This window comes from Choloepus didactylus, chromosome 2 (assembly GCF_015220235.1).
Source record: "Choloepus didactylus isolate mChoDid1 chromosome 2, mChoDid1.pri, whole genome shotgun sequence".
Taxonomy (NCBI): Eukaryota; Metazoa; Chordata; class Mammalia; order Pilosa; family Megalonychidae; genus Choloepus; species Choloepus didactylus.
This window is the reverse complement of record NC_051308.1, coordinates 237,283,078-237,308,226: the sequence shown is the minus strand read 5'-3', so window position 1 is coordinate 237,308,226 and position 25,149 is coordinate 237,283,078. Positions and strand designations below refer to the sequence as shown.

At 57.5% G+C, this 25,149-nt stretch overlaps 3 protein-coding genes across 6 annotated transcripts; 2 read left to right on the top strand and 1 right to left on the bottom strand.

Moving 5' to 3' along the window:
• Nucleotides 1-6,140: 6,140 nt before the first annotated feature.
• On the bottom strand, nt 6,141-12,066 carry FBXO2 (F-box protein 2). Its single transcript, XM_037828514.1, has 6 exons — nt 11,601-12,066; nt 8,181-8,546; nt 7,593-7,722; nt 7,396-7,491; nt 6,858-6,996; nt 6,141-6,599 (listed from the first exon to the last, which is right to left on the bottom strand). Exons 1-6 carry the CDS (start codon nt 11,620-11,622, stop codon nt 6,465-6,467), a joined length of 888 nt encoding a protein of 295 aa, XP_037684442.1. The 5' UTR covers nt 11,623-12,066; the 3' UTR covers nt 6,141-6,464.
• On the top strand, nt 11,727-17,229 carry LOC119527949 (F-box only protein 44). The gene is made up of 6 exons (XM_037828520.1): nt 11,727-11,857; nt 13,087-13,380; nt 14,566-14,692; nt 14,849-14,944; nt 15,055-15,190; nt 16,078-17,229. The coding sequence occupies exons 2-6, from the start codon at nt 13,116-13,118 to the stop codon at nt 16,219-16,221; spliced, it is 768 nt and encodes a 255-aa protein (XP_037684448.1). The 5' UTR covers nt 11,727-11,857; nt 13,087-13,115; the 3' UTR covers nt 16,222-17,229.
• An 849-nt stretch (nt 17,230-18,078) lies between these two features.
• FBXO6 (F-box protein 6) lies at nt 18,079-25,132 on the top strand. 4 transcript variants are annotated; one of them, XM_037828517.1, is made up of 7 exons: nt 18,079-18,411; nt 19,265-19,368; nt 20,359-20,652; nt 22,586-22,712; nt 23,387-23,482; nt 24,331-24,466; nt 24,674-25,132. In XM_037828517.1, exons 3-7 carry the CDS (start codon nt 20,388-20,390, stop codon nt 24,845-24,847), a joined length of 798 nt encoding a protein of 265 aa, XP_037684445.1. In that variant the 5' UTR covers nt 18,079-18,411; nt 19,265-19,368; nt 20,359-20,387; the 3' UTR covers nt 24,848-25,132. The 4 variants fall into 4 exon arrangements, with proteins under 4 accessions (XP_037684445.1, XP_037684447.1, XP_037684446.1 ...); XM_037828519.1 differs by lacking the exon at nt 19,265-19,368; XM_037828518.1 differs by lacking the exon at nt 18,079-18,411 and having other exon boundaries at nt 19,182-19,368.
• The last annotated feature ends 17 nt before the right edge of the window (nt 25,133-25,149 follow it).

The window sequence follows — 25,149 nt, the reverse complement described above, 5'->3', positions numbered from 1 at the left end:
GGGACCCAGGCCCTGTCTCAGTTAGCTCTGCGGGTTACAGCTGTGTCACCTTGGCCAAAAGACCAACCTCTCTAAGCCTTGGATTCCTCTTCAATAAATCGGCATGACAAAAGGAAGCCTCCCACAGAGGGGACAACGGAGATGGTGTAGGAGATCAACAAAGATGAGCTCCCTCCTCTCGATGCCAGTGGCCCCTGTGCAGACGGTCCAATCCATCCAACCCCACCACCATGTGCAGAGAACTTGGTAGGTGCCAGAAGCTGGGCCCAGGGCCCAGGTGAGTTAAGCCGCTAGGAGCACCAAAACAGACTGGCAAGTGAGGATAGCAGGTCCTTCTTTGCAGATGAGGGCCGGGGGCAAAGCCAGGTGAACCCCAGTACTTCTGTCTCCAAATCCATGCTCTTAAGCCTGGGCAAGCAGTCTGGCTGACTCCTGGGAGAGGAAGGGAGAAAGGAAAGCAGAGCTGGGAGGAGGCTGCAGCCCCTGTGCATACAGATTCATTTACCAATGGTGACCCCAGAACAGTGCCCATAAAACTGGAATAGGTCAGAAAGAGATGCCCCTATGAGAGGAAGAGCAGGGGAGGGTCCCAGATGGTTTAGGATGGAGACGGGTGGGTGATCTGGGGTCTCAGGGTCCCCAGTGGGTGCACAAAGCCTCCTTCTGTGTCTTACAAACATCACCAGGGATAGTGATTCCACACTCTTTACATCCCCCTCCTTGGCTGTAGCCCCCTCCCGCATCCAGGCAGTTCTTCCTTACAGCTTACTGAAGTCTTTCATGCTGTATCACCAACAGACCCCAGCTGAAGCACTTAGGAGACCCGCCCCCACCCCTGCCCCACCCTGCCTGCAGAGTTGCTGGCAGCTCCAGGCTCAGGCTGTAATCCTGCTGACAATTAATTGGCTCTTGTTGGAGGAGAATGAATACCATCTCATGTTAATCTTCTTCATTATTCTCCTTGTTCAGCACAGTCAACACAAGATTAGGTTTAATTTATGAGAAAAAAATAGCAAAATCATTACTCTCCAGGAGCTGGGGATTGGATCTGCGTGGCTGTTCTGTGTTCACAGCAGGCCAAAGACCGGGGAGGAGGCCTGAGGCTCTGACCCAGTGTGGAGGGGCAGTGAGAGTGAGCCCCCAGACCCATTCGGGGCCCAGTCCCTGGGGACAGATAACCCTCAGGCTTCTGAGGACCAAGGCTCCTAAATGTTTCCCATGAACCTCTGGAGGTAAGGGCAGCCCCAAAGTGGGGCAAAGAGTGGAGCCCCTGAGAAACCCAGACTCGGCCCCAGGCAATGGAAGGAGATCGGGCTTTGGGTTCAAATCCCAGCTCCAGATCCCTGTGTCTTGTCTTTTATTGCTCTTGGCATTCCCAGTGCAGAAATGGGCAGGACTAGTGGGGCCTGGGCACTTCCTTGACAACGCTGCCACCTTGTGGTGCTTGGAGGAACTGGTCCTTCCTTCCCGCCATGTCCACAACTAAATGTGTAATGTCAACAAAAATCCAGGTTTACAAGGTAAATAAATCAGGAAGGGGAAGGCAGGATTTTAAAAATACAAAGTGATTAAATAGTGGGCTCCACTGAGAACTCTAAAAGAGGTTGTATTCTTCTCTCTCCCCATCCCTTAACCAAAAGAGCCCCCAACAGCCCCCCTCCTCCTGCCTGGGGTAATGCTGTGCCTAGAATCCTGGAGCCCCCACAGTCCTTGTCATCTCCAACTCTCTCCACTCTTCCCACCTCAGAACCCCCAGCGTCTGCCCCTGCTCTGTCCCCTAGCTCTTGCCCATCTTCGATTTTGCACCATAGTGAAGCGGTTAAGACCTTGAGCTAGAAACCCAACTTCAGCTACACACCCATTGAACAACCCTGAGCAGTTACCTGGCATCTGAGTCATGGCCCCTTCACCTATATAATGGGAGTATCTGTATCTACCAGGGAGGGCTGTTGAGCAGATTCAGCAACTGCTCTTAGCACCCTGACATCTTCAGCAAATGCATCTGGCCGTTATCGTCCTCATGAAAGTTATCAACATTATCATCCTCCTATTACCTTGGGAAGTTGAGCTTCATCAACTAGATTGTAAACATAAGGACAGCACATGGGTTTTCCCTTAAAGGAAGCTGATATCATATCTGCCTCCCTAGTATATATACACTATGGGGAAGGGCACAGAATAGGTGCTCAAACCATTCTGTGGATTGCCTGCCCACGTCTCCACCTTTTATCAAACCACTCTCCACCGGATGCCTGACCTTCCTGATCTGCAAACACGCTCATTCCCACCTCAGGGCCTTTGCACTTGCAGCTCCCTCTGTCTACAACGCTCTTTCTCCTCATCATTCAATTCCATGGTGGTTTGGAGCTATGCACCCCAGAAAAACATGTTCTTAATCTTAATCCATTCCTGTGGGTGTGAGCCCATTGGAAACAGGACATTTTGATGAGATTATTTCAGTTAAGATATGGCCCAACTGAATCAGGATGGGTCTTAATCTTATCACTGAAGGCCTTTTAGGGAAGGCCACCGAGAGAGAAGCTGGAGGGAACAGGCAGAAGCTGGATGTCAATGGAACCCAGGAGAGGAGGAAGACACCACCATGTGCATTGCCATGTGACAGAGAAGCCAAGGACCGAGGCTTGTGGTGATGTGGAACTCTATATACCCTAGAAAAACATGTTCTTAATGCTAATCCATTCCTGTGAGTGTGAACCCATTGTTAGTAGGACCTTTTGATGAGGCTACTTTGGTTAAGGTGTGGCCCACCTCAACCGAGATGGGTCTTAATCCTATTATTGGAGTCCTTTATAAGCTGAATGAAATTCAGGCAGAGAGAGAGAAAAAACGAGAGAAATCCACAGAGGGAGCAGCCAGAAGCTGAACATCAACGGAACTTGGAGGAGAAGGGAGTGACCAGGAGACACCCCCACATGCCATGTGAAAAGTTAAGGACAAAGACTCACTGGCAGCCAGCCCCAGAATGCCACCATCTTCAGGAAGAAAGCATCGCCTTTCTTCAAAGCCTTTTAGGGTCCAGAGGGTAGACCATGGTGGCTTAGAGTTACGTGCCCCAGAAATAAATATTCTTAATCTTAGTGCCTTCCTGTGGATGTGAACCCATTGTAAATAGAATGTTCTGATGAGGTTACTTCAGTTAAGGTGTGGTCAACTGACTCAGGATGGGTCTTAATCGTATTACTGCAGGACTGAAAGAGAAGAGAGAGAAACCAGAGCTGGAAGTCAACAGTTCCTGGAAGGAAAAGGAGAAGTCACCACATGCACTGCCACGTGACAGAAAAGCCAAGGTCCAAGGATGGTCGGCAGCCAGCCCCAGAACGCCAGAGTCTTCAGGAAGAAAGCACACTTTGCTGATGCCTTGATTTTGGATTTCTCCTAGCCTCAAAACTGTAAGCCAGTAAATTCCTGTTGTTTAGGCCAACCCATTGTATGATATTTGTTTTAGCAGTCTGGAAACTAAAACAAATTCAAATGTCACTTCCTCAGAGAGGTCTTCCCTGATCTCCTTGCCCAAAGTAGCACTCCCACCCTCACTTTTTGTTTACTACACTGTGGCTGGGTAGAATCCCCAGTTGCCCTTCTTACTAGCTGTGTGGCCTCAGGCAAGTTGCTTAACCTCTCTGTGCTTCAGTTTTCTCATCTGTAAAAACGGAAGTAATAATAGTTCCCATCTCATAAGATTATTATGAGAATTCAATGTATAATATATAAATAGACAGAGTCAGAGATCTTAGAGTAGTGCCTTGGTGTGTATTAAGTGCTATATCATGTTGATAATTATCTTGATCATTTCTTTGGTTGTTTATTTATATGTTTCTCCATCTAGACTGTAAATTCCAGGAGGAGAGAGACCTTGTCTGTCTCATCCCTACCTGGCACATAGTAGGTGCTCAGTAAATACTTGATTGACTAGAAAGGATCTTAGGGGACATACAGACCTCTCCCCAGCTGAGGATTGGGTGCCATTGAGAGAAGTGGCCAACTAGTCGGCCACCATCAGTTTCAACATTCCTCACTGTCCAGAGAAGACCTGCTGGACAGCACATAGGTTTTTCCTTAACGGAAGCTCATATCTGTCTTCCTTAAAGCTCTGCCCTCTAGGGTCAGGGGCAAGAAAGCCTAGAGGTCAAATGCTTGTTCCCCCTTCCACACCCTCATAAGGTGCTGGGGAGAGCCAAGTGCCAGTGAGCCTTGCCGGCTCACTTCCTCCCAGCTTCAGCCCTTCCACAACGCAGGGGCAACTGCCTCATCTTCCACAACTAAACACCAGCCCCTTCAGTGACAACACTCTGAGCTGGTGGCCTGGAGCACCCCACTTCCCGATCCCCTCCATTCTCCTCTGTGGGGTCCTGGCCCTGGGGAGAGGCCATGGCAGCCTCAGGGCAGAGAATCCAGCTTCTGGACTTCTGGCTCCTTCCTGTGAGATGCAACAAGTGGCAGGAAGGGCCTGGGCTTGCACCCCCCGCTACCCAACCATCCCCACCTCCCTGGCTGCTCTGCCTCCCCAGTGTGGCTCCAGGCATGGATACTTCTCCGGGCCCTCTCCTATCTTCACCACTGCCCTCGGCTTTGGCTGCCGGCCACATACATTGTATTTCCAGCCCAGAGCCTGCAGTTTACTTAGAATACCCAGACCACCCCCACCTCCTGCCAAGTGCCTCTCTCCTACGCTCCATGAGCACCTGAAACTCAGGGAGTTTATGATCTTCCCCCCACCTGCAGGTATTCCACACCCCCTGCATTACTGTGCTAACATCCGGTTCTTGCTGGGACCTGGAGCCAGACTCCTGGCCTCAGATCTCTCTGTCCCACCCTCTTCCGTAGCCCCAGAGCAAGCTCTGGTCCTCTCCCCACATGCCACTCTAGTCCACTCCAAAGCCAAAGCACTGCCTTGCCTATTACTCCTTCACTTAAACACTGGAGCTCATGTGTGTGTGCAAGTGTGAAGACCAGGCTTCTTTCTTCACAGCTTCTCATCAAGCTGCCCCTGATTGGCAGCTCAGGTGGTGTGGGCTGTGCCTTCCCCACCAGACTGGGATGTCCCTGAGACAGGATCAAGGGGACCCTTGAGCATTACCCCTGTCTTTAGACGGGTTCTCTGAGGTCAGGGCTTTTTCTCTCCTGGAAGACTGAGGATGCCCCCCAAGGCAGACTGTGCCTCCACCAAGGGGGCCCCATCCTTGATGTAACCAGACCACTGATAGCAAGTGTCTTACTCACCCCTGTAATTACAGGGGTCTGCACAGGGCCTGGCCCAGAATTGGGGCTCCAAGAATGCTGAGTGAATGAATGAATGAGCCAGTGAACAAATGCAGGCAGGCCCCTGCAGCCTGAACACTGCAATCCTACCTGTCCAGCAGGTGGCTGGAGGGACAGTGATTTTATTGGAGGGTGGGAGGTACCCCAAGGCCCTTGACCACCCCCAGGGCAGCAGCCCAGAGTCCTGGGAAGAGCTGCGTTTTAGGGCCCCTGGGGAAGAAAGAAATAGAGTGCCCAAACTCAGAGACTGGCACAGCATCCTCACCCTCTGCCCTCCCTCAAACCCCTTGCCATACTCCCCTCTGGGCAAGAAACCCCTCTGGGCAGGGCATGGAAATGGACCAATGAGAGACCAGATGCTAAAGGCTATTGTCCAATCCAATACCAGCCCAGGGAGGACAGCATGAAGTGGGTGTCTCCCCACCCCCCTCCCATCTCCCTGCCACTCCCCTCCATCCCTGAGCCCAGGGGAATGTGTACCCCAGATGGGGCACCGCTGCCACCTCCAGCCTGCCTTCAGAAAGGGGGTGGGGGGAGGCGGCAGGCAGCCGGGCCTGGGACAAGCGCTGGACCGAGAGGCCAGGAGGGCATCCCCCACCCCCTCCCGGTTCTGGCCTCTGGGCAGCTTGGGTGTCCTCAGGCGCCGGGCCCGGCTGGCCCCTCCTGGGCCCGCACAATCCCGGCCTTTGTCCGGCCCGGCCGGCCCTGGCTCGGCTGGCTGGGCACCCGCCAAGGTCCCCTGGAAACCCGAGCAGCTGGAGCCCCACCAAGTATTTTTCCAGGCTGGGCCAGGGGACTTCAGGAGACAGGGAAGAATGGGAAGGGAAGGGGATTCATTCACTCCTCTGTTCATTCATTCCTTCACTGGACAAAGACTATTTATTGAACACCCGCTTTGTGGCAGGCACTGTGCTAGACTCAGGGGATTCAGCAGCGAGAGCCAGCCCAGGCCCGCGCCCTCATCGAGCTTCCATTCCAGGGAAGGCTGCCAATGGTAGGCAAATATATGCGAATTTGCCAACGGAACACCCTCTCTTCCCGCGTGGGGGCTGGGCCTGAAGCAGGGGGCGGGAGAGGAGTAGGCTACGGAGGTGAGGATGCTACTGGCTAAGTAAACGGCTATCTAACCCCGGGTCTCTAACCCTCCCGGGCAGCGGGAGGTTGGGGGGGCGGGGGGGTTGCGCTCAGGGCTCCACCGACACGCTGCTGTTGGTTACCCGGGCCCCGAACCATCCCTTCCAGTAGACGGAGTCCTGCCCCCCGTGCTCAAAGCGGACGAAGCGGACCCCCGGTCCGTAGTCAGTGAAGGTGTGGGAGATCTGGCGGGGGAAGATGGGGAGGTATTGGGATCAGAGGAGGAGGAGGGGAGCCAGTGACCTCCCCCATCCCCCACCGCACCCCGGAGCGCCGACGGCGTCTGGTCCCGGCTGGTTCCCTCGGCCCCTGCACCACATCCCTTGGTCTGCGGGACCCAGCCACAGCCCACGCACTCCGTGGGCGGGGTCTCCACGAGCCCCGCCCCTCGCGCCCAGGCCCCGCCCCGCCGCCCGCGCCCTCCTCCCACAGCCCCAGCTCACCTCGATCCAGCCGCCGTCGTCGCTGTCCTGGGGCACTGCCACCTGCCCACTGGTGAACTCGGCCAGCACGTCCTCGTGCTCCGACAGCAGCTTGACCGTGAGCTCGTACAGGCAGCCGGCGTCGCTGCGGCCCGAGTACCTGCCCGGAGAGAGGGCTGGGGGCTTCCTGAAAAGTTCCCATTTCCCGCCACCACCCTGCCAGGCCCGTGCTACTAAAGACCCCATTTCCCAGATAAGGAAACCGCGACCAGAGGAAGTGACTTGCCCAAGGTGCAGCAACCGGGACCAAAACCCGGGCCGGCCAACCTTGGGGCCAAAGCCAATCCACGCGGAAATGTTTTGTTTATATCTCAGATTTTTTTTTTTTAAGCCAACATTTTAAAACTCAGGAAAGGGGGTGGGGGAGATCCCCACCATTCCCGAAAACTCGGAAGCCTCAACCCTTGCAGGTCACGACCCCTAAAGTTGGGGGACAGCACCCCCGAGGCAGGGCATCCGGCTGCAGTTTGCCACCCCTCTGCGGCCCGCGGCCCCTCACCAGTCCTTCGCCACGATGGCCGGCTGAGTCGTGTCCAGCAGCTCCTCCCAGTAACCCTCGGCCTGCAGGTCAACGACCTGGGCTTTGCGGCACCACCTGGGAGAATTGGGGTTCGGATGGAGCAGACGCCACACACCATCTCCCCTCCCCCCGCCCCCCCCCCCCCCCCCCCACCCCCCCCCACCCCTGCTCCTTACTCAAAGGAAGAGGCAAAGTACTTCTTGACGCTCTCATCGTGGCTGAATTCCCCTCCACAGTCTCCAGGCAGCTCCTCCACCCTCCAGCCGTCCCCGCCGTGCTCCACGTCACACCAGCCCTCCAAGTCCTCTGTAGGGACACAACGGCCCCGCCCTGGTCACCCAGTCCGGGCTGAGGGCGTGGGGGCGTGGCTCCGGCCCCTATAATGGGGGCAGGGAAACCAAGCACTTCGACCGTTTCCCGGATGGGCAGATGACCTTGGGGGATGGATGGTGGGCACTTCCCGTGTCTCCGAATCCTCCCTCCTAGGAGGGTCACCCTGTCCCAGCTCGCTGGAAAGACCTGGGGAGATGGGGGGAAGAGGGGGCAGGCAAGCGGCCAGAGAGCTAAAGGTATTTATTGGAGCTGCCCGGTGCCGGGCACCGTGCAAAGAGATTTCTCTCATTTAACCCTCAAAACAGGCTGGCACTATGATGACCTATTTTACAGAGGGGGACGCTAAGCTCCCCAGCCCTGGGGGTAACGGGGAAGCCTCCGTCCCAGCCCCCGCCCCGGGTAGGAGCGGGCGGGTGGGCGAGGCCTCTCACCTTCCCCGCACGGGTTGCGCAGGAGGTTGCGCCGCCGCTTGCTCAGAAAGTAGAACTGTTGCCAGTGGTCGCGCTCGTCCTCCGCGCCGCCCTCGGCCACCAGCCCCTCCTGCTGGCACTTGAGCAGCCACAGGGGGGCGCCGTCCACCAGCTCCTTCCAGCGCAGGCACACCAGGCGGCAGGCCTGCACGAGCTCGGCGGCCGGCAGCTCGGCCAGCACGCGCAGCAGCAGCGGCTCGGGCAGCTCGGCCAGGTACGCCGCCGCCTCCTCCTCCTCCTCCGGCCGCTCCTCCTCCGCGCTCGCCTCCTCCGCGCTCGCCTCCTCCGGCTGCTCCTCCGGGCTCGCCTCCGGCTGGTCCACGCTCTCTGCGGGAGGGGTCAGGGGAAGGGGCTGTGACACACACACACACATACATACACACACACACACACACACACCCTGGATGCCCCCCCTCCACGGCACACACACACACACAGACACATCCTGGGACAACGCGCAGCCGCGATTGAAGGTTCTGTGACCAGAGACTGATGCCAAGGAGGCTTGGTCCACAGACCAGCCGCTAAGTCTGCCAAAGAGGCCTCAGTTTCCCCTCCTGAGCCGGCAAACACTATACCTCAGCAGATCACAGCCACCATCATATTATTCTTAATGGCATCCTTCTATAGAATAGCCCTAACGGACATTTCATACATGAACTTCTATACTCCCTTTCACCCTCTGAGAGCCCAGCTGGGGTCACCTCAGGGAAGCCCTCCAGCATTTCCCCTCCTTGCACAGCATGAGGACCTGTCCTTCCTAGTTTTTGTCAGGGGAGTGAGATGGTCTGGTAAATGTCCCTCTCTCGACTAGACTGGGCTCTGTAAGATCAGGGTCAGGGTCTGGGAAACACTGCTTGGTCCCGGCGTCTGGTGTCTCGCCCTGCCTGGCACAGTGTTAAAGCTAAAGCTTACTGGACACTTACTATGTGCAGGGCACTATTCTCAGCATCTCCATTTTATTTACTCCTTAAATCTGTGAGGATGTAAATCTCCTTGGGGTTGCTACTATTGCTGTCCCTATTTCATTGATGAGGAAACTGAGGCACAGAGAGACTAAAGGGCCCCGAATCATGTTGTATAAGTGGCTAGAGCCTGGATTTGAACCCAGGTGGCCCGACTCTAGAGCTGCCATTAACCATCAAGACAGCCTTTGAAAAAAATCATCTGTTGAATCAGGAGGCACTGCTATGACCTCTGTTTTGTGGATGAAAATGCTCAGGCTCAGAGGTGTGAAGTGATTCGCTGAAGGTCACACTGCTGGTAATAGGGCAAGGCACATGGGGATCAGAGGTCTGGGAAGAGGGAGAGCAGGGACCAGAGACCCAGCCATCCCCAGCCAGCCTCTGCTGCATTACTTGGGGAGGGTGGAGACTCCCTAAAAGAGGCCACATATATCAAACAGGGAGATGTAATAGGTGCTTGGGAAAGGAAGTTTTCCCCATCTGTAAAATAGGAATCACTGTGCCAGGCCATTGGGCTGTGCCGATGTTCAGATCCCCCAAGGAGGGGTGAGGATTTCTAAACTGCAAGGAGGTGGGCACAAGTGAGCACTGCGGGCTGCACTGCCTCCTGGATCCCAGCCAGGCTGAGCCAGGCAGTGGCGGTCTTGAGTAAGCAGACACCCAGTGCCCAGTGTCTCCAGCGCAGTGGGGATGGGGGACAGTGGGCAGGGGATGGGCCACTCTGGGTGATGGGGGAGACCACCCACTCTCAGACTATGATGGGGGGTTCTTGAGGGCTGGGTCCTGGAAAGCTAAGATGGGAAGTGGAAGCAGACTGGGTACTAGGAGAGGAGACAGGTGGCAGGGCCAAGGCATCCCTGGTCCTGGTGACACCAGCACCCCAGCCTGCCAGCCCTGAACCTCCTCACCTGCACCATTTTCAGCCTCCTCCCCCAAGGTCAGCCCCTTGAGAGCTGGGTCAGGGTTCACTTCTTCCTTCCTCAGGGCCCAGAACCCAGAGCAAGTTCTCAGAAAGCACCTAGCCAAGCTTACAGTTAAACATAGCACTTTCCCTTCGTTTTCACTTTAGTGGGTTTTTTGTTTTGCTTTGTTTTTTGTTTTATTGCCACATATTTATGATGTGGGGGTTTCCCCCCTCCATTTTGGCAAAGATAAACTGAGGCCCAGGGAGCTTAGTGACTTCTCCCAGGTCACACCACAGAATGGTGGGGAGGCAGAGAGGAACACGCCAGGCCCTCAGCACCACCCACCCATCCTGCTGTCCACTGCTCTCTAGGGAGCTGGCCCCAATGTCCTCACCTCTCCACCTCTCCCCCTGGGCCCTGCCCTGGCCCTGGGTGGACACCTGATGCTCCCCAGAAAGGTGTACCTTGCCCAGTCCCCTCTCCTGGCCCCGGGCCTGGCCCTCAAGGCCCCAGATCCGATTACAGCCCCTCCCCACCCCTCGCACCCACACAACTCTCCACATTGTCACGGTCGGAAAGTTATCTGGCCCCTGAAAGCAGTGCCCGAGGTAGATTCACTCACCTGGAGCGGACCCCAGGGTCCAGGGAATAGCTGGGCCATGGGGAAAAGGAGGGGCCGATTCTGGAGCCCTCCTAAGGGTATGGCAAGGGAGCCAGGGACTGGGAGCCTGGGGTGCAGGAGGTGGGACTTTCAGGGCTGGGAAAGGAGAGCTTAACTACCTGCTGCCCTGTCTCCCATTGCCTCCCCCAGGTAATGCCCATCCTCCGCGGGGTCTGGTGAGAAAGGGCTGAGGGGATTCTGCCAACACATTGCACCCTGCAAGCCCAGAGGGAAGTTGGGGGGATGGGGGTTTTTGGTGCCAGAGAACATGACTGGGCAGACTCAGAGGGCCCTGCATGCCGGCCAATAGCTTGCCCCACAGCATCCCCCACACTGGCCTGATCCCGGCCGGGTATCCAGTCCCCCAAAGGAAAAGGGCAGCACCTCCAGGCAAGGGAGTATGGGAAGATGTCTGGATGAGGGGAGAGGTCCGTAACCCTAAAAAACCCACAGGGGTTCAGGGAGCTCACAAGTCAGAGCTGGCAAATGGAAGTTGATGGAAGCAAAAGGCTTACAGCCTCCTCCATCCCTTATGCGTCCCAGCCCCTAGCCCCCAGACCCCCAGGGGGCCGGGAGGCTGGAACATAGGATTCCTCCAGTCCTATTTCCTGGGTAAATGGGACCCAGGAGTCCTCCCTCTCAGCTTGTCAACTCTCGGGGCCTGGAGGCCAGAGCAGGACACCAGAGAGACGACCGTGCTCCTTCGAGATCGTCTCAAGGGCTTTGCTTGGGTGAAGGTTCGCGGCGCCGGGTCTCGGGGCCCCCTCGCTCTCCGCTGCCCCCTCTGTGTGGCGCACGCCCTCCTGCCCGAGTCTCCCCTCCCGGGCTGGGTCCGGGCGGCGGCGGCTACCTGGGTCGCCGTCTCCGTCCATCGCTGCGGAAGGCGGTCGCGGGAGGAGGAGGAGCCGGAGCGCTGCGGGGCTGCCCGAGTCCCGCGGCGGCGGCGAGTCCAGGCGCTGCCCGCGTCTGGGTCGGGCCCGGGCCGGCCGCGCCTCTTAAAGGCCCCGGCCCCCGCCCCGCCTTTGGCCCCGCGCCCGGCCGCCCCGCAGTCCCGAGCGCTCGGCGGGAGGCCCGAGGCTGCCGGTTTCCGGCCGACCCAGGAGCAAGGTCAGGAGCCGCTCTGTGTTTTTAATGGGGGGGGGGGTGTCCGCTTTGGGGTGTCCTCCAGCTCAACCCTGGGGGGCTGCTGGGAGGAGGCGGCGAGGGGGCAGGAAGACCTGAGTCAGGCGGAGGGTGCGGGGCGGACGGCCCAGGCGGAAGGAGGGTAGCGGCTCCTCCCGCCCTCCAACCCCCACACACAGGTACTTTTCCTACGTCGCGGAGGTGGGGGGGGAGGTGCGTCCCAAGCGGGAGGCGCTGGAGGGCGGCGAGGGGGGGGAGGCGGAGCCGGGGCGGGGCCGCAGTCACCGGCGACCTCAGGCGGAGGCCCGCTCAGCCCGGGCGCCCGCGGGAGCGCGCAGCAGCTTCCGAGCTCAGGTGACAGGCCGGAGGGGTTCCCAGGGCGCCGGGGTTGGGGGGCACGGGCCCAAGGCTTCCCGGCGGCGCGGCAGTGCTTGGAGGAAGGCCGGGCGCGGGCAAGGCCCGGGCCGCGGGGACTGTCCAAGCTGCGCGGCGGCAACGAGCGGCGGTGCAAGCAGGAACCGGGGCTGGGGTCACCCCATCGATGCGCGAGGGACCGAATCCTGACTTTGGGGGTCATTTTAATCCCACATTGTGGGGTGGGGTTTAGGGGAGATAAGAAAGACCCTCCCCCTCCCCCATCGCCCAGCTTGGTGGACAGTAACCCCCGTGATCTTGAGTCTTGAGAAGGTCGCTTGACCCCTGTGGGTTCCACCCCCGCCTTCGGAGAAAATAATTATCCTCTCCCCCAACCTCTCCCCTTCCCGCGCGTTTTGAGGATGGGAGAGAGAATGGGGAAGGCAAGGCACAGGACAGGCCACAGACCTCTGCAGGGCTGCGGGCTGTTCCAGACTGGCCTAACAAAGGCTGGCTCTAGAGTCAGAGGAGCTGGGGACTCCTGCCCCGTTCTGTCCCTGTCTGTGTGACTCTGAGCAGGTCCTTCCACCTCTCTGGGCCTCCTTAGCCTCCCTAGAGGCTGCTGTGAGAAAACTCAGAGCTCACCTTTCATCGAGCACCTACTGGGTCCCAGGCTCCTTGAACCCTCCCAGTGACCCCAGGAAGTAAGTCCTGTTCCTGGCCCCATTTTACAGAGGAGGAAACTGAGGCTCAGAGAGGTACAGTGAGTTTCCTGAGACACTAAACGAGGGAGCTGGGACAGGGTGCTGCAAAGCAAGTCCTGGGAGCAGGGCTGGGTCTGCAGTATGGCTTTTCAGTAGCCACAGAAGGGTTCTGGAAGCCACAAGCCATGGCCGTGGGGAACATCAACGAGCTGCCAGAGAACATCCTGCTGGAGCTGTTCACACACGTGCCCGCCCACCAGCTGCTGCTGCGCTGCCGCCTGGTCTGCAGCCTCTGGCGAGACCTCATCGACCTCGTGACCCTGTGGAAGTGCAAGTGCCTGCGCGAGGGCTTCATCACCGAGGACTGGGACCAGCCGGTGGCCGACTGGAAGGTGTTCTACTTCCTGTGCACTCTCCGCAGGAACCTGCTGCACAACCCATGTGCTGAAGGTGGGGTGCAGAGAGCCTGGCATGCCCCCACACTGTCGTAATACCAGCTTGCACTAATTGAGCATTCATTGTGAGCTGGGCACTGTGCTAAGTACTCTGGATAGTTTATCTCTTTGAGTTCTGTCAATAACCCTAAGAGGTAGGTATGGTGAGTGCCCCCGTTGTGCAGATGGGCAAACTGAGGCCAAGACTGGAGTTTCTTATTCCACTCTTAACATTACTTCCCCTGTGGCCTTTCCTAAGAAAGGCAGGGTTGGCCGATTGGGCACTAATGGTGCCTAAGTCACAAGGCCAAGAAGTCAGAGCCATACTTAGTTGGTCAAGTTCCCAGATGCCAGGGCAAGGCCTAGTGAGATTCTCTCAGAGGGCACAGGGGCCTTTGCTTGAGAAAGAACGGGGGCTCCGTTCTTTCCAGTGCGTTATGACAACAGGTAAAACAAGGCTTCTGCAGCCTTCCAGATCCGCCTTCTTCCCCTGCTGGATTATAACTCCTCACCTGGCTATAAGGGAAGGAGATGGGAACCTAGTTCCTCATTATACAGCTAAATTCTGGAGCAAAATGATGATAAAACAAACCCTCCAGGCTGTCCAGAGCTTTGCCTCACTTGACTCCCCAACAGCCGTGGTCTTGACCAGCAGTCAGCAAACCAACAGAGCATGGTTCACAAGCCCACTCCAGCCCAGGAGCTAAAAATAAGTTTTTACATTTTTGAAGGGTTATAAAAAAGCAGACAAAACCAAGTCTGTGAAATAGGGATAGTATGTGGCCCACAAAGCCTAAAATATTTCCTATCTGGCACTTTACAGAAAGAGTCTATCAATCCCCATTCTTGACCCCAGTTTACAGAGGAGAAAACCAAGGTTCAGAGAGGGAAAGCAACTTGCCTAAGGCCACACAGCCCAGCAGTGGTAAAACTGGGATTAAGACCCAATTCAGAGCTTTCTCCATCACGGAAGAGGCCAGGTCTGGTGGCTCACGTCATCGCATGTCTCAGGATTCCAGGTGGCACTCACTTAACATGGTGCCAGGCGCGCGGGAAGCACTTCTTACGAGGTGGGGGTGTTGGTGTGCAGTGTTCCACAGCTTGCTGCTTGAGGGCAGCCGTGGCGATCCAGGAAGAGGAGCCAGGAGGAAAGGCCTGGGCAGAAGGTGACCCTCCCATGTGAACTCTGCTTTCCCACCAGAGGGGTTCGAGTTCTGGAACCTGGATGTGAATGGAGGTGATGAGTGGAAGGTGGAGGATCTTTCCAGAGACCAGAGGAAGGAATTCCCCAATGGCCAGGTCAAGAAATACTTCGTGACTTCCTATTAGTAAGATCCAAGTCCTAGGGGTTTTGGGGGGCTCAGGGTAGGGGACAACCATAGTCAATTCACCCTGGGTCTCTCCCACCCTGGGGAGGGCTGCCCTAGCCCCCCGGGGCACTAGTGGTGAGCCCCAGCCCCTCCCACCCCTCCGCCCTCTCCCAGCACCTGCCTCAAGTCCCAGGTGGTGGACCTCAAGGCCGAAGGGTATTGGGACGAGCTGATGGACAGCACACGGCCGGACATCGAGGTCAAGGACTGGTGAGTGCCTAGGGTGAGGGTCTGGGGTGGGGTGGCCTGCCACTCAGGCACCCCCACCCCTACCCTGCCCCTGCCTCTGAGGCCCTGATGGGTCCTGCCTCTGCCTGCAGGTTTGCAGCCAGGCCGGACTGTGGGTCCAAGTACCAGCTGTGCGTTCAGCTCCTGTCGTCCGCGCACACTCCTCTGGGAACCTTCCAGCCAGACCCGGCGACGATCCAGCAGAAGAGTGATGCCAAGTGGAGGGAGGTGTGTGGGCTGCGGAGGGGTGGGGGCCAGGCCTGGGTTCAAATCCCAACTCGGCTGCTTCTCTCCTGGGCTTGTTAGCTTCATCTGTAAAATGGGACTCATAGTTCCTCCCTCACAGAGCTCTGAAAGAAGTCTAGGAAATGATGTTCGTTAAGCCTGGCCCAAAGAAATGTTCAGACAGGTTGACTATTATTAATGACTAATATTGATCATTACTAATATCTAGATGTGGGGGGGTGGTCAGCAAGCATTTTCTTAAAGGGCCATACAGTCCCTTTTGCAGCTATTCCCCTCTGCCATTGGAGAGTTGAAGCTGCCTCAGACAATGCATAAATGAAGTTTGTAAACCTTTATTTACAAAACTTGCTCAAGTCTGTCAATCCCTGATCTAGGCCAGCAGTGTCTAACAGAACTTTCTGCAGTGATAGAAACGTTCTGTATCTATGCTGTCCAGTAGGGTCGTCACATGTGACTAATGAGCACTTAGTAGGAGCCAGTTCCTAGGGGCAGTGAGAAACTGAATTTTTTCTTTTAATTTAAATTTAAATGGCCATGTTGGCAGTGACAAGCATATTAGACAGAACGGGTCTAAATATCTTTTGGAGTTTACGAGGATTCTTTCAGCTCCTTTGACCCGCACGGTGTCCTGTGGATGGGTCTAGGCAGGACTGTGCTCCATTTTATAGATGAAGAAACTGAGGCACGGAGAGTGGATGTGGTTTGCCCTAAATCACAGCACTAGGACTCAAACGTCATTCTACCGACTTCTGGTCCAGAGCTCTTCATCCAGCAATTAGAACTCAGCCTCTTCCTCTCTCCCCCGCCCCCTCAGGCTGTGCCACCCTTGACCTCTCTCCCTCCATCTGCTTGCCCCCGCCTCCCGCCAGGTCTCCCACACGTTCTCCAACTACCCGCCCGGCGTCCGCTACATCTGGTTTCAGCACGGCAGTGTGGACACTCACTCCTGGGCCGGGTGGTACGGCCCGAGGGTCACCAACAGCAGCATCACCATCCAGCCCCCGCTGCCCTGACGCCACCAGGCCCCCATCTGCCAAATCCTAAACGGTCAACTGCTGTCAGAGAGGGGCAGGGCTTGGGGAGGGGAGGTGGGGGCCAGGCTCCCCCAAGCCCCATAGTTCACCCTTGACCCCTGGTCGCCTCTTCCTTGCAGAGCCTCTTGGTTGGTGCCGCCCTCTCATCCTGTGGAGGGCCAGCTGTCCCCGCTGATGGTAGGGGAGGTCTGCTGGGCCCCTTTAACAGATAGGGCCCCTGGGGTTAGCGAGGTCCAGGGTCTTCCCCCAGACTCCTCTGAGAGGGGATCTCTAAGCTCAGATGCCAACCTGGATCTGCATCTCTCTCTTCCCTCCTGGGGCCTTTCTCCCTTTCTCTGGGGGTGCCCTTGGAGCAGGGACCAACAGGAAGTCTGGCCGGCTCCATACCATCCTGGGTAGTGCAGACACTGTGAGGTGACCTTGTAACTCAGATAGATCTGGGAGACTGTGAGGTGACCTTGTAACTCAGATAGATCTGGGAAGTAGAGGGAGCGCCCTGTCCTCTGCCACATTCTGCTGTTTGTAAGCATTCTTGTTCTACCGAGAAGAGGTGGCTTTTGCATGGAGGCTCAGGCTTTGTCTGAGATAGGCTGGCCCCGGGTGTGGTGGGGACCGTCCTCACTGTCATGACGCCCCAGAAGCCAGGTGGGCACCAGGTGGGAATTGGGCTTCCCAGAGGACCTATGGACCCCTGCCCAGGGCAACCCTCAGCAGGTAGAGGGCAGCATTGCGCCCTGATTCCGAGAGCTGCATGGATGAGCCCTGGCTGAGTAGGGCGAGGGGTTGCCAAGGACTATCAGTCCACCTGTAGACCCAGGCCAGGCTACCTGCGGCCTGAAGAATGTTCCAAGCCCCCACCCCACCCCTGGAACTTCCATTCCCAGGACCTTCCCACTTCCTCTCCCTCCCACTGGAAGGACAGCAGTGTCCTCCTGATCCCACCCCTGCTGCTGCGTGTAGCCAAATAAAAGGTGTTCCCAGTCCAAACCGTGCCCTGTGCTTTCTGGGAGGAAAGGCAGACCTGACGAGAGGCCCTGGCCTCGACCTGCCAGAGGCACAGAGGGGTTGGCATTTCAAGACCATCACAGAATCGGGATCATGGGACCAACCCCCAATGAGCTGCCCAAATATCCCTCTAGTACTGCTGGCTTCCTCTGGAGGCCTGGCCACAAGGCTGGGGGCAGGAGGCATGGGTGTCTCTGGACAGCACTTACCTCCGGGCCCCCCACATCCACCCCATGCTGGGTAAGCTGCGCTGCCCCAGTTACTGCTTAGAGGGAGGATTACCTTGGTGCCAAGTGCTTACTAATATTGGATGACACCCAAGCATCTAGAATGGCACTTGGTCCAGAGTGGAGTGGAGGTTCAATAAGTACTCCTTCAATTTAACTATCATCTCACTTGACAGAACAGGGCCGTGGACAGATCAGCTTGACCAGCTGTAGGGCACCTCTGGTAGGTTAGAAAAAGGCACCCAGCCTTGGCTGGAATTACCCATGTGGCCTGGGTCAGGCCCCTTGTGCAGTGTACAACCTGCACAACAGTGTGGTTGCCTGAAGTAGATGCTTGATACACATTTGTTGAAGAGAGGAATTAATTAACTAACTTCAAGCTAACAAAAAACCCAGCGAGGTTTTCACCTTTGAGTCAACGGAGGCCTGCCTGAGGACACACTCCAGGGAGGGACAGAACCCGGCTGCAGCCCAGAGTTTCAGCCCCACCCCCTCCCGGTCCACCTCCCTCCTCCCGCGTTGAGGGAACAGGTGAAAAGAGGCCGGAGGAGGGGTGGGCGCGCGGCGGGGGTGTGCCGGGAGGGCGCAGCTCGGACTTCCCCTCGGAGGAGAAAGCGAAAGGAAGAGTGCGTCCTGGCTGCCGAGTCGCCCGGGGAGGAAGCCCTGGGGCAGGAACGTGGCTGCGAGGTCCGGGGAGCGCGGCCTCCGCCCCGAGGACCCCCGACTGCCCTGCCAGCGGCCCTGAGACGGCGCCGGGCCCGCGCGGCCTTCCCGGGAGCCTCCAGCGGCGTCGGCGCAGCCGGCCAGGCCCGGGGCGGGGCGGCCCGAGCGCGGCGCGTGACGCGGGGCGGGGCGAGAGCGGACGGCGCCGCCGAGGCCACGGACTCCCGCCGACCCGGAGCGCCGGTCCCGCCGGGGCTCCCCGCCCCGGGCCCAGGTCGCGGCCCAGCTGGGGGTCCGGGAGGACGAGGGAGGGGGTTGGGGTGGCCCGCGGGGCGGGTGGATGGAGCGCCGGGCGTTAACCGAGCCCGCGTCCGCCGGCTCGGGCGGGGCGGGGTTCCCGGGGGTTCGGGGGCGCGGGGCGGGGCTCCGGGGCCGCGCGGAAGGGACCGGTCGCGCCGGCCTGGCCCCTGGACCGCCACGCTGCGGCTCCGCGTCCGGCCACACCTCGCGGGGGATGCCCCCGGGCGAGGGATCGGGACCGGGGCGCCCGCGGGGCCCCGCGTCTGCCCGGTGGGGCGGGGTGTGGGGCGGGCGTCTACCCCTCCCGAGCCTCGGACTCATACTTCTGAGAAATGGGAACTAAGACAGCGCCCCGAGGGGTGTTGGGAGGCTCGAAAGTGAAAAGGTGGGCGCGCGACGTCGGGCCCACCCGGGAAGCCCCCTCAGAGCGTGCGTGCTCCTGGCGCCCGGCGTCGACTCCGCCCGCACAGAATGCCCCCGAACGAGCTGCACCCCCTTCCTCACCCCTGCGGGCTCAGGTTTCGCCCAAGGCGGACGGACTTTTGTCGTTCGTGGTGATAAAAGGCGGCAGAGCCAAAGACCAGAATTTTTGTGGGGAGCTGTTTGAACCAAGAAGCCTGTGACTCGGAGCCAACGACTTTTTTTTTTTTTTGGCCAGAATAGTGCTTTGAGAAAGAAGTTGGCGACAATTTTAAATTGAGAGATTTAATATGTATGTATTTTAGGTTTTACAATTATTTCTGAAAAATCAGAAGACCTGATCACATTGGCTTTTTTTCCCATGCTATAAATACGTTATTAGTTCATTGTTTTTTCTCTCCCACAAGGGGTAGGAGCCAGAGGGTGTGGCTGCCTCTACAGGGAACGTCCTCCTCACTTTTTTCTGGGATGGGAGCAGAGGGAAGACAATGAACTGCTACTTTGGCCAACCGTATGTTAAGTGAGAAGAGCTGGGCAGAGCTCCTTGGGTTTCCCCACTTGGCAGTGGAGAAGGTGTCACAGCAGATAAGGCCCCCCACTGTGTAGCTGCCGGCCCACCTAACCCACCAGGAGCTTGTACCTGAAATCCACTCAGAAGTCAGGATGACCAGGAGCTCCCAGGCAACAGATTCAGGTCAGGGAAGACCCTTCCAGTGACCTTGTACAATTCAGGTGTACAAGACGAACAGGGGAGTATTTCTGCTCTAAGGATAAGAAGCCTCGGTGATGCTAACATTTGCTGAGCAATTCTCCACACTTTACTTGTCCTGAGTCCTCCCAGCCCTTCTGAGGTTGGGACAGTTACCATCTCCTTTTTACCAGTAGTTGGTGCAGGCCAGGATTCAAACCCAGGCAGTCTGGCCCAGTGCCCTCTACCTGCTTTTTGTTCTTTGGACATTTCAAAGTGGGCTCTTGCCTGACATTCCAGCACAGCTGTGGGCCTTCTGCTTTGGGATGTTTTATCACATCCAGCTTCCAGGCCAAAGCAGGTGATTTTGTGGGGAGGGAAGTATCTCAGCTCTAGCCCCACCACTTAATGAACAGTTGGATGACACAGACTGGGGATGTAGAAAAGATTTTACCTTCCGCAGTGAGTTCACAGTGATAAAATAACAGTACAGTCCCCAGAAACCCTCATAGAAGCTGCAAAGCTCACAAGTGACACTGTGGCCTCATTAAAATCTTACAATTCACCTGGCCCATCAGCTTCAAAATCAAGCAGTTATTATTTTTTAAGGGAGAAGGGGCATTTAAAAGTTTTCTATCTAAAGATTTAACTGTTAATACCTTTATTGCACTTATTGAAATATGTATAATATGCAACCACTGTATATTTGAGGACCCTGTATATGTGCAGGAAGGAGCCTTACACATGCTCCTGTCTGACCCCTCTTCTTTCACAACCTCTGGTGGGGGCTCACAACCCTGTTCCCCCCACCAGGCCTGTGTGCATCCTGCCCTGCTCCAGCCATGGCCCCAGTGACCATCAACGAGCTGCCCGAGAACATCCTGCTGGAGCTGTTCACACACGTGCCCGCCCGCCAGCTGCTGCTGCACTGCCGCCTGGTCTGCAGCCTCTGGCGAGACCTCATCGACCTCATGACCCTGTGGAAGCGCAAGTGCCTGTGCGAGGGCTTCATCACCAAGGACTGGGACCAGCCGGTGGCCGACTGGAAGGTGTTCTACTTCCTGTGCACTCTCCGCAGGAACCTGCTGCACAACCCGTGTGCCGAAGGTGGGCCGGGTTCTCTCCCTTTCCTGAGCCGCAGGGCCTTTGCCCTGCTGTCCCCACACTCCCTGGAATGTTCTCCCAGGGAGTGTGCATGTCACACCCTCCCTTGTCACAGCCAGTCCCTCTTCGTCCTTCTGGTCACAGTTCAGAGCGGCCTGTTGTAATTTCCCATCTAAAAACGGTGCTCCCACTCCATCATGTCCTTCTTATCATCATATCCCCATTTAGCTCCTCCTTAGCACTTCTCACCACCTGTAATTTCCTGATTTATCGATTTATTTCTCTGCCACAAACTTCAAGTTCCAGGGACCTCAGACTACCTACTCTGCCTGGCATCCATACCAGCACTTTCACAAAGCAGGTGCTCAAGACACCTTTGTTGAAGGAGTGGACACGTTGCAGAGCCACCTGTCCCCCCGGAGTTCAGGCCAAGCTGCCCGCTGTCCATCGAAGGCATCCTCTGGCCATGCACTAGCTGAGGCCTTTACAAACGTCATTATTCTCCCATTGCCCCTGTTAGAGAGATGACAATGAGCATCTCAACAGGCGGCTGTGGTCACATAGTTCAAGAACCCTGCCTAGCTTATCTTTAACGTCCTCTTGGATTTGCCAGGCTCTTCATTCCTTCCGTACCTACTGTGTACCGCACAGTGCTTCTTGCTGGGGCCACAGCAGGTATTGAGTAAGAGGCACGGTTGTGCACTTGGGATCACCTTCATTTCTGTTTTCTTTGTCCTTATGAGGAGCCTGGATGGGCCAGGCAGGTAGGGTTGGCTCCGCTTTGTGGATGCGGCACCTGAGGCCCCGAGATGGGTGGCTTTTCCTCAGGGTCCCTCTCAGAGGCCCTGCTGACAACACCACAGACACTCAATCCCTCACCGTGGCCCAGATTCCACCCAGAAGCTGCCCGGCCGGCCGCCCCACTCAGCCCCCACCGCTCACCAGCTCCCCCTGCAGCCTGGCCCAGCACTGGCCCTCTGCTGGCCACAGAGGGCCCAGCTCCTGGATTCCTGTATTCCTCCTCCTCCTCTCAGCCAGGGGGCCTGAGGCACCTGAGGTCCCCAGCAGGGACCACGGGAATAATTTGGAAAAGCTCCCCTGGTGAATGTTCTGGATAGCGTCACTCGAGGACTGCTATTTCCTAAGGGCCTCTGGGCTCAGTCCAAAGGGGCAGACCACGAAAGACAGGCTTGCACCTCAACCTGCTGAGCCAACCTGGGGGGACCCTTCCACAAATACGGGGCTACTGCAGGCCACCAACCCTGAGGATGCCTGTCCCCCCAGGAGGGAGAGTCTGGTCTCACCGGTGTGGTGGGCTCACACTACACAACAGTGAGCCTGTAGCTCGGCCTCTTGGGCCCCTTTGAGTCACAGTTCCGTAGTTGACTGAGGGTGTCTTTCTTGAGGGCGGTAGACAGACGAGCTGTCGCTGACAGGATGAACTCACATTAGCCATTAAGAACAGAAATACCATTTTAGGAGACTATGTAATTTCATATTTTGAGAACTGAGAGTTGGGTATTTCCCAGAGCCCTACAGCAGCATGGAAGTGAGAAAAGGTTTAGTTTAGAATTTCTGGTAATTTTCTTATTTCCACCTTCATGTCAGGAGTCAGGCCAGTTTGGGACAAAGTTGGGAGGGAGAGTGTCCCAGGCTAGAGCTAATGTGGGGACGGATGGGAATGCAGCTGAGGTGGGGTGCTTTGCAGTAGGGTTCTGGGGTGGGTGGGGTGGTGGGATGTTCAGCTGTTTGACTGCACAGCACCCACGAGAAGGGAGACGCTGGCAGCCGCTGGGCATCCACATCTAAAAACAGTCACTGCACGTGGGCAAGGCCTGCCTTTTGAGATGTTCACTGCCACTAACTGTCCTCCCTCCTTTCCATGGCCAGACTTAGCGTCTACAGGGGCTCTGACCTTGGCTTCTCTTTTTCCTAGAGGACATGGGATCCTGGCGAATCGACTCCAATGGGGGGGACCGCTGGAAGGTGGAGAGCCTCCCTGGAGATCATGGGACAGATTTTCCTGACCCAAATGTCCAGAAGTACTTTGTCACATCCTACGGGTAAGATGACTGAACCAAACCAGGCAGGCCTGGGTGGGCCCAGGGCAGTGGGGAAGCAGCAGTCCTGCCTCTGGCAGCTCTTGACGGGAAGAAGGGTTGGGACAACTTTTGCCAAATCCCAGGCCTAAGTGCAGGCCTCTCTGAGGAACTCAAGGGAGGTAGTTCCCAAACCAGCTCCGAGTCCACTGCTTCATGGTGGAGGAGTAAACTTGGTGGCTGGTTAATAGGCAGTGGGGGGTGGAGATCAATTTAAGGACTCCGGGATCCCACTGGGCAGTGATGTTAAGTCGAGGGTATTTACAGACTGTCCCTAACCTAGGAAGGAGAGTTCACAGAGACACCCCAAACTCGCCTTGGTGCTCTGGGCCAGATGGAGGAAGCTGGCATTGGGGCCACATGCTGCCCCTAGGGGCTGGGATCCAGTTCTGCCTAGGCACAAGTGGGTCAAGCTCTGACTGTGTTTCTTATGGGCCTGTGCTGGGTGGGAGCCAGAGTCCACTCCAGCCAGTGCACGTCCTGCCAAGGTCAGGTGACACCGCCGGGGTGGGCACGACTGCCAGGGGCCCAGGTGGCCGGCCACAGACCACCAACCTGGGCCCTCACAGTCGACCAGAACCAGGGCGAATGCTGTACAGAGCACGCCTGAGGCAGCAGGCCTTTTCCTCTCTCCCCAGCATGTGCCTCAAGTCCCAGCTGGTGGACCTCAAGGCCGAGGGCTACTGGGAGGAGCTGCTGGACACGTTTCGGCCCGACATCGTGGTCAAGGACTGGTGAGTAGACTCAGGGGGCCCAGGTCCCCATACTCCATCCCCGGCACTGGCACTGGGAGCTCCTGCATGAGCCTCTCACCCTTCCCTTTCTTCTTCCGGCCACATTCACTGGGTGAGAAAACCCTTAAGTTGCACCCACCCCGTGCCTGGCAGCATGCTGCTGGGGTAAGGGCCACCCTAGAACCAGGCAGGCCCGGCCCTGCCCTGCCCACCCACTGCCAGTGACCCACACTTGCTCACCCAGCAGTACCTCTTGACCTCCCCGCCACCCTGAGACGTGGGTGGCAGGAAACATTAACGGGTTTGCAAGTGGAGAGGCTGAAGCCTACAGATAGGTTGTCACTGTCAGGCACTGGGACAACAGTGACGGGACCCTGCCCCCTTCTGTTAGCCATCCTGCAACTCTCCCAAGCTCCTGCTGGGTGCACAGGGCTGTTGGGCTCTGGCTTGGCCATGAGAAGGCAGGACCCCAGTTCCAGCCAGGCCCCAGGGTCAAGGGAGGGCTCGAGGGGGTGATCACAGAAGTTTAGCGCTGTGCCAGCCCCCCTTGAACCCATACCAGTCTGTTATAACTTCCAGGCTAGGCCTCTCCAAGCAGCCCTGGCCCTGTAGAGGGCTGTTTTCTTTTTGAGGTGACATCTTTATGGGAACACCTGAAAGGGCTGCCCCCTTTCTCAGCTGAGGTAACCAAGGCCCAGCATGAATAGACTGCTTAGCCCGGGCAGAGCGGGGCAGTGCTGACAGAAGGGCGGCTCAGGGAAACACAACCCTGAGCTGGAATTTGGGGGCCTGAAGCCTGCTCCCCACCCCGGGCCAGGGTTGGTCCTCAGCCCCCACCTTCCCCCCAGGTTTGCTCCCAGATCAGACTGTGGCTGTGCCTACCACATCCGCGTCCAGCTGACTTCAGCTGACTATATCGTCTTGGCCTCCTTCGAGCCCCCACCCGTGATCATCCACCAGTGGAACGATGCCAAGTGGACGGAGGTGAGCCCCACAAAGGCCCCCCCATCCCACCTGCCTGCCCCTCTCGGGACCCACAAGGCAGCCGGGGCTCCAGGGCTCCTGCCTGCCAGCGAGGCAGCGCTTCCCTCCAGGACCTGTCCTCCTCCTCCTCCTCTCACTAGAGTGGTCACCCCATCTTGTCGCCCTCATCCCCCAGGCTCGGAGTCACTTCCTGTCCCCTCCCTGCAGGTCTCCCACACCTTCTCAGACTACCCTCCAGGCGTCCGCCACATCCTCTTCCAGCATGGAGGCCAGGACACCCATTTCTGGGCAGGCTGGTATGGGCCCCGCGTCACCAACAGCAGCATCATCATCAGCCATAAGACGACCAGGAGCCTGGCACCCGCCGACGGCTCAGCCTGAAGACCACACGGGGTGGGAGGTGGCCACCGCCTGCCGTCCTCACCTGTGTCTCCACGGGCCCCCCTGGTGGTCCATCGTCTGCCTGGCTGGCCATCCAGCCTCTGTCCAGGCCAGCCGAGTGCCCAAAGTTCCCTCCAGGCGAGAGCTGGGCCTGTGGTGGGCACGGAAGCCCCTGCCCCGGGATCTCCTGCCCCAGTTCCAACCTCGGGCCAACCATCAGTTTGTGGTAACTGACTGTCACATGGCTGCGATGTTTCATCGGAATAAATGTTTTCAGTAAAAGTCGCCTGGAGTCGGGTTGC

What these genes read in the sequence shown, in the direction of transcription:
- FBXO2 (XM_037828514.1), bottom strand. Translation starts at nt 11,622, where the DNA reads ATGGACGGAGACGGCGACCCAG. An exon ending in GGACGGAGACGGCGACCCAG is followed by an intron (nt 8,547 to 11,600) that starts GTAGCCGCCGCC and finishes CCCCTCCCGCAG; the next exon opens with AGAGCGTGGACCAGCCGGAG. An exon ending in GCCATCGTGGCGAAGGACTG is followed by an intron (nt 6,997 to 7,395) that starts GTGAGGGGCCGC and finishes CTCTCCGGGCAG; the next exon opens with GTACTCGGGCCGCAGCGACG.
- LOC119527949 (XM_037828520.1), top strand. Translation starts at nt 13,116, where the DNA reads ATGGCCGTGGGGAACATCAACGAGCTGCCAGAGAACATCCTGCTGGAG. An exon ending in TACTTCGTGACTTCCTATTA is followed by an intron (nt 14,693 to 14,848) that starts GTAAGATCCAAG and finishes GCCCTCTCCCAG; the next exon opens with CACCTGCCTCAAGTCCCAGG. An exon ending in GACATCGAGGTCAAGGACTG is followed by an intron (nt 14,945 to 15,054) that starts GTGAGTGCCTAG and finishes CTCTGCCTGCAG; the next exon opens with GTTTGCAGCCAGGCCGGACT.
- FBXO6 (XM_037828516.1), top strand. Translation starts at nt 19,521, where the DNA reads ATGACCAGGAGCTCCCAGGCAACAGATTCAG. An exon ending in GCACAACCCGTGTGCCGAAG is followed by an intron (nt 20,653 to 22,585) that starts GTGGGCCGGGTT and finishes TCTTTTTCCTAG; the next exon opens with AGGACATGGGATCCTGGCGA. An exon ending in ACGATGCCAAGTGGACGGAG is followed by an intron (nt 24,467 to 24,673) that starts GTGAGCCCCACA and finishes CCCTCCCTGCAG; the next exon opens with GTCTCCCACACCTTCTCAGA.